Source organism: Cucurbita pepo, chromosome LG15, assembly GCF_002806865.2.
Source record: "Cucurbita pepo subsp. pepo cultivar mu-cu-16 chromosome LG15, ASM280686v2, whole genome shotgun sequence".
Classification (NCBI taxonomy): domain Eukaryota; kingdom Viridiplantae; phylum Streptophyta; class Magnoliopsida; order Cucurbitales; family Cucurbitaceae; genus Cucurbita; species Cucurbita pepo.
In genome coordinates, this window is record NC_036652.1 from 624,734 (window position 1) to 632,543 (window position 7,810).

Below are 7,810 nucleotides of genomic sequence, written 5' to 3' on the forward strand. Positions count from 1 at the left end.
AAGTCCCATCAAACATAAAAAATTGTATATTAATAGTTGTTTTAAAACAAAAATTTTTAATAAAAGATCTAAATTAATTGATTGATAAAAGTTCGGAGATTAAATCCGATATTCGAGTAAAAGAAGGGTACATAAATGGACCGAAACCACATCCGAAAGAGAGCGATCATGAGAATAGAATGACAAAGAAAAACTTAAAAGAAAATGAAAGTTACTACTTATACCAACAAAACGCACTTTCATTTTCCATGGCTGGTTAAGCGTGTTCTAACTGAAGCATTTCTATGTTGGGTGATCTCCTATAAATTTTTTTGGGATGCATGTGAGATCACACATCAGTTGGAGAGAGAAACGAAAACATTCCTTATAAGAGTGTGGAAACCGCTTCTTAACAGACGCGTTTTAAAACTGTGAAACTGACGACGATACGTAACAGGCCAAAACGAACAATATCTACTAGCGATAACCTTGAGTTATTACAATGCATGTGAGATCACACATCAGTTGGAGAGAGAAACAAAAACATTCTTTATAAGAGTGTGGAAACTCCTCCTTAATAGATGCGTTTTAAAACCGTGAAACTGACGACGATACGTAACAGGCCAAAACGAACAATATCTACTAGCGATAACCTTGAGTTATTACAATGCATGTGAGATCACACATCAGTTGGAGAGAGAAACAAAAACATTCTTTATAAGAGTGTGGAAACTCCTCCTTAATAGATGCGTTTTAAAACCGTGAAACTGACGACGATACGTAACAGGCCAAAATGAACAATATCTACTAGCGATAACCTTGAGTTATTACAATGCATGTGAGATCACACATCAGTTGGAGAGAGAAACAAAAACATTCTTTATAAGAGTGTGGAAACTGCTCCTTAATAGATGCGTTTTAAAACCGTGAAACTGACGACGATACGTAACAGGCCAAAACGAACAATATCTACTAGCGATAACCTTGAGTTATTACAATGCATGTGAGATCACACATCAGTTGGAGAGAGAAACGAAAACATTCCTTATAAGAGTGTGAAAACCGCTTCTTAACAGACGCGTTTTAAAACTGTGAAACTGACGACGATACGTAACAGGCCAAAACGAACAATATCTACTAGCGATAACCTTGAGTTATTACAATGCATGTGAGATCACACATCAGTTGGAGAGAGAAACAAAAACATTCTTTATAAGAGTGTGGAAACTCCTCCTTAATAGATGCATTTTAAAACCGTGAAACTGACGACGATACGTAACAGGCCAAAATGAACAATATCTACTAGCGGTAGACTTGAATTATTACGATGCATGTAAGTGAGGAAAAAACATCGTGTAAAGACTATTTTTCACTTTTAAGAAGCGAGAAGTAGATAACATGATCATGTCGCAGCCGTCAGGTACCGAATGCACTCGATAATATAACCTAACAAATTAATGGATAATTTTTTTTTTTTTTTTTTTTTTTTTTTTTTATTTGCATGAAGGTAAATTTAGGTCGGCCAAAAGAAAAAAAAGGATTATAGAAAAATAATGGAAATATTAAGGCCGTCCATACATTAAGCTTGACTGCAAGAGGGTGGGACCCCTAAGGAAGTTGACATGACAACGGTCTCGTACGGCGCGGTCCCAGATAAGGACCTCATTGGTCCGCGGTAATGACCGCACTGTCACTGTAGCCGACACCCCTCACAGCTCCGCACGTGCCCTGCACTTTCCACTGTCCACACGCGGCTCCACCATCCTTTTTATATTATTTTATTATTAATATATAAATAATAAATAATACGAGTTTTATTTAAATCCTATCCACCGTAGGATACATTATATTTGTACGGTTCGATTCCACAGAGTTTTGGGCCTCCAACTAAGCCCAAATTCATATTTGTTGCTATTGGGCTTTTTTCCTCAGTCCATTTTCTCATGGGCCTAAGGCCCAAATATTTTTGTTAATTTATATATTTTTTAAATTTTAAGACGAACCATTTAACTCTCTCGAGATCGTAATCGAGTAAACAATATTTATTTAAATTAAGAACGAACGAGAAAGTGGATAACTAAAATTCTCGTTTATTAAACATGATTCCTTATCCCGTCCCTAAATTTGATTTTTTAAAAATTACGTTGAATATTATATTTTATTTATTTATTAAAATATAGAAATTGAAATCAATAATTATATATATATATATAGAACCCTTAATTAATGCATGTTTGGATTGATGTGAATATTTAAAGGCTACATGTGAAAGCATTGAAAATCCAACAAACATTGTGGAAAATTTAATAAGAGCCAGCTAAATGTTAAAATAATTTCATCTATTAATATTCTTTTTTTTTTATTTTGTTCTAAATTTTTAAATTTTGACATTTTAAACGAGAATTTTAACTTTGAATATGGTTCTATTAATAATTAAAATATTATAAAATATAAATATAGTTACAGATATTAAATATTTTTAATGATGATAATAATATTAAAAGTAGAGTTTTCGGACGGGTCGGGTTGACTCGACACAAAAAATAGTCAACCCATGAACTAAATTTTCGATTTTTCAAAAATTAAACTCAATAATATAATATTTAGGATTTGGGTTGGTCGGATTCTCGAGTACTATAAAAGATGTCTAACCCACCGACAAAGTTGCAGAGGCTCTTCTTCTTACCGCGTAAACCAACCGAAAACTACCTGCCTTTGTCGTCTCCATTTCCCTTCCTTTCTGTAACCAAATATGAAATTAAAAAATTGAGAGAAAAAAAAAAAAAAAAATCCGTTTCTTGTTCGTTCTCCGTGTCGATTTGATTTCTCAGTACAGTGCTCCAATGGGGTCTCTCCCTCAATCTTCCGACATTCCCCTTTCCATGTCGCCGCCGCCGCCGCCGCCTGAAAAATCCCCAAATCCAAATCAGAGCCCTATCGACGAATCTGCGCTTCTCAATCTCTTCAAATCCCAACAAAATCACCTGAATTTCTTCTTCCACAATCTCGATCTCCCCCAAACTCTCAAATTCGCTGTCACCCTTCTCAACGCCACCGGAACCATCTTCTTCTCCGGCGTCGGAAAATCTGGCTTCGTCGCCAACAAGATCTCACAAACCCTAGTTTCTCTTGGCATTCGCTCCGCTTTTCTTTCCCCACTCGATGCGCTTCATGGAGATATCGGCATTTTGAATTCCGGCGATGTTCTTGTTCTCTTTAGCAAATCCGGCAATACTGAAGAGCTTCTTCGTCTTGTTCCTTGTGCTAGGGCTAAGGGTGCGTATCTCATTGCTGTGACCTCTGTTGAAGGTAATGTGCTTGCTGGGGTTTGTGATATGAATGTGCATTTGCCTCTTGAGCGTGAATTGTGCCCTTTTGATCTTGCCCCTGTTACCTCCACTGCGATTCAAATGGTTTTTGGAGATACTGTGGCTATTGCGCTTATGGGTGCGCGGAATTTGACTAAGGAGGAGTATGCCACTAATCATCCTGCTGGGAGGATCGGCAAGAGCCTCATTTTCAAGGTTACTTCTACTTTTACTTCATCCCTTTGTTCTTGAGCTGCTTTTCTTTATGTCTATTGGGATTCCAGGGAGTCCATGATCATGGGTTTATAAGTAAGGAATACATTTCTATTGGTATGAGACCTTTTGGGGAAGCCTAAAGTAAAACTAGGAGAGCTTATGCTCGAAGTGCACAATATCATACCATTGTTGTGAGATCCCACTGGGGAGGAGAAGGAAACTGTGATGTCTCATATTACTTGGTTAGGAGAACAAAACACCCTTTAAGGGTGTGGAAACCTTCCCCTAGCAGACGCGTTTTTAAAGCTTTGAGGGGAAACCCGGAAGGGAAAGCCCAAAGAGGACAATATTTGCTAGCGGTGGGCTTGGGTTTAGGTCGTTACAGTTGGAGCCAGACACTGGACGATGTACCAGCTTTCTCGTTGTTCCCCGAAGGGGGTAGATACGAGGTGGTGTGCCAGTAAGGACGCTAGCCCTAAAGGGGGGTGGATTTGGTGGTGGTTCTGCATCGATTAGAGAAAGGAATGAGTGCCAGCGAGGGCGCTGGGCCTCGAGGAGGGGTGGATTCTGATGTCCCACATTGGTTAGGGAGGAGAACAAAACACCATTTATAAGGATGTGGAAACCTTCCCCTAGCAGACGTGTTTTTTAAGCCTTGAGGGGAAACTCGAAAGGAAAAACTCAAAGAGGACAATATTTGCCAGCGGTGGCTTGGGTTGGAGTTGTTACAGAAACATTCTTTATCAGGGTGTGGAAACCTCTCTCCCTAGCAGACGCGTTTTAAAAACCTTGAGGGGAAGTCCAAAAGGGAAAGTCCAAAGAGGACAATATCTGCTAGCGGTGGGCTTGGGCCGTTACAATTGTGGAGAGTCGTGACTCCTAACATGGTATCAAAGCCATGCTCTTAACTTAGCCATGTCAATAGAATCCTCAAGTGTCGAAACTATAGACCTCAGGCTCTATAATGTACTTTGTTTGAGGAGAGGATTGTTGAGGATTGTTGGGAGAGAGTCCCACCTGGGTTAATTTAGGGAATGATCATGGGGTTATGAGTAAGGAATACATCTTCATTGGTACGAGGCCATGAGAGCTTATGTTCAAAGTGGATAATATCATACTATTGTGGAGAATCGTGATTCTAAACACCTTCTTGTAGCTGGAGATTCCTTCCTGACCCTATTAAGAACTGTAATCAGGCTCCCATATCAGTTAGATCACCAGTTTTAGTATCTTAATCGAACAGTAGGTGGCAGGCAATGTCTATTTGAACCATGTTTCATTCTTGTCAGATTCTAGGAATAAGCTTTGGTTCTACAAATAAAATGTGATCTAAGAAGCACGGATACTGATAAGACACGACATGGACATAGTGACACATAACGTTTTAAAAACCTAGGACATGGATACTACAATGACATGTTTATACAAGATGAAAATCAAAATCAATCATTTATGTGCTTAAGAATTGAGGTCAATGCATTTTACTCTCAAAATTTATCCAAAGCCGAGTGTTCGATACATCTCTAACGAATGTTAGATCAACAATCTATGTTGATTTTGTACAACTAGTGTCTAACAAGTGTCGTAGTGTTCTAATTGTTCGATACATGTCAGACACGGATATGTTAGTCCAACTAAAGCGTCCATCCTTAGCCATCTTCCTAAGTCGGAAACCGAATGGTACGTCCTGGCAGATCGACTAGTAACCCTTCTGTTGCAACTATAAATCTTATACTCTTCTCATTTTCTCTTGTAGGCCAAATGACAGTTCAACGAGCTGATCATTGATTAAAATACGTATTGAACATTATATGCTCATCCTTCTTCTGTTAGGTTCTTGTCCTGTGAATTTGAGGGGCATTTGTTTGATCTTGTTGGATTTTGACTGCTTTTATTACATTTCTGCAGAAAATTTTTGGTTTTGAGAGACATGTTTGGGTTTTGATTGCTTGTTTGTTGTGATTTCTTCTTTTATAGCCCAATTGATACCGACCCAAGCCAACCGCTAGCAGATATTATCTTCTTTGAGATTTCCCTAGGTTTTTAAAACGCGTCTGCTAGGGAGAGGTTTTCATACCCTTACAAAGAATGCTTCATTTCCCCTCTCCAACCGATGTGGGATCTCACGATCCACCCCCTTCGGGACCTAGCGTCCTCGCTGGCACTCATTCTTCTCTTCAATCAATGTTGTTCCCCTCTCCAATTGATGTGGGATCTCACAATCCACTCTCTTCGGGGCCCTGTCCTCGTAGGTTATGTAGGCACTCGTCCCTACTCTGGTATAGCAATTGGAAATGGCGGGCTCGACCTTTGACCAAAAATCAAATTAATGAATGAAACAGCCNCGATGGGTTCTCTGCCCCTGCGGGGATGGAGCGACAGAAGTTTTGAGAATTCAAGAGAAGGTCACGGCGAGATGAGCCGTTTATCATCACGATAGGTGTCAAGTGGAAGTGCAGTGATGTATGCAGCTGAGGCATCCTAACAGACCGGTAGACTTGAACCTTGTTCCTACATGACCCGATCAATTCGATTAGGCACTCGCCATCTATTTTCATTGTTCAACTCTTTGACAACACGAAAAAACCATTGTTCAACTCTTTGACAACATGAGGTGAAAGTTCAGTAGTTCAGTCTCATTCATCTTGAGTTTCGTCTTTGTTTACCGTTCAGGGCTAGCACTCCGCCTGGTGTCCACCCCACTTTGGAGCTTAGCGTTCTCGCTGGCACATCGCCTAGTGTCCCCAATCGATGTGGGCTTGGGCTGTTACGAAGGGGGTGGACACCATGTGGTATGCCAGCAAGGACGCTGGCCCCGAAGGGAGCTGGATTGTGAGATCCCACATCGATTAGAGAGAGGAACCAATACCAGCAAGAACGCTGGACCCGAAAGGGGGGTGGATTATGAGATCCCACATCGATTTGGGAGGAGACCGAAACATTCTTTAAAGGGTGTTGTAACCTCTCCCTAGTAGACGCGTTTAAAAAACCTTGAGGCGAAGCTCGAAAGGGAAAGCTCAAAGAGGACAATATCTGCCAGCGGTGGGCTTGAGCCGTTACATAGTGAAACTGAGTTTGATTTGTTGCACTTTACCGTAACTTAGGGACTATGAGAAACGATCTCGAGTCAGCCAACAGTACAGAACTTGATATTTGTTATTATGCAGGTAAAAGATGTGATGAAGAAGCAGAATGAGCTTCCTGTCTGCAAAAAAGAAGATCTAATAATGGATCAATTAGTGGAGCTTACGAGCAAAGGATGCGGCTGCCTGCTTGTCATAGATGATGAATATCACCTCATTGGGACATTCACAGATGGTGATTTGCGGCGCACTCTCAAAGCTAGTGGTGAAGCCATCTTCAAGCTCACGGTAGGCCAAATGTGCAACAGGTATCAATCTTTAATACCCACTTGTTTTAGCTGACTCCATGAGAGGTACTTGCTTGTACAAGTTCTTGCTGTTTGTTGAACTTGTCCCGTATGGCAGGAACCCGAGAACGATCGATCCCGAGGCGATGGCAGTCGACGCAATGAAAAAGATGGAAGCACCGCCATCTCCTGTACAATTTCTGCCTGTTATCAATCAGCAAGCTATGTTGATTGGCATTATCACATTACATGGCCTAGTTTCTGCAGGACTGTGAGTGGCATATGTCTCCCATTTCTTTGTCTGCATTAGAGGTTTCTATTATTGTTCAGTCTTTTTTGTGTAACACTGTTCATCATTGATAGCCCTGTCTAAGTATAGTGATTACATAAGTGTAAGAAAACTCGATACGTAGAGGATGAATCATGTCGTTTTCATATATTTGTCTTTATAGGGATGTGAGAATTGTTACTACTCTCGAAAACTCTCGAAAACATAGGTCAACAGATTTAGGCATATAACCTTGAGAAAGATGTCAGAAGTTTAAATATCTCTGATACGGATAGTGTTGAGCTTAGAACGAAGATTTTCGATCCTAAATCTCCCCACCATATACACATACTCAAGTGAAAAATAAGTTAGATTCTACACGACCTGTAATGGCCCAAGCCCACCTCTAGCAGATATTGTCCTCTTTGAGCTTCCTCTCAAGGTTTTTAAAACGCGTTTGCTAGGGAGAGGTTTCCGCACCCTTATAAAGAATGTTTTGTTCTCTTCCCCAACCGATGTGGGATCTCACAATCTGTCCCCTTCGGGTCCCAACGTCTTTGCTCGCACTCGTTCCCTTCTCCAATCGATGTGGGACCCCCCAATCCACCCTCCTTCGGTGTCCAGCATCCTTGCTGGCACACCGCCTCATGTCCACCCCCCCCCCCCCCC

At 40.7% G+C, this 7,810-nt stretch overlaps 1 protein-coding gene across 1 annotated transcript; it reads left to right on the forward strand.

Annotated features, from left to right (window-relative positions):
- The first annotated feature begins 2,635 nt into the window (after positions 1 to 2,635).
- On the forward strand, positions 2,636 to 7,345 carry LOC111811871 (probable arabinose 5-phosphate isomerase). The gene is made up of 3 exons (XM_023698909.1): positions 2,636 to 3,503; positions 6,671 to 6,894; positions 6,992 to 7,345. The coding sequence occupies exons 1-3, from the start codon at positions 2,823 to 2,825 to the stop codon at positions 7,146 to 7,148; spliced, it is 1,062 nt and encodes a 353-aa protein (XP_023554677.1). The 5' UTR covers positions 2,636 to 2,822; the 3' UTR covers positions 7,149 to 7,345.
- Positions 7,346 to 7,810: the final 465 nt, after the last annotated feature.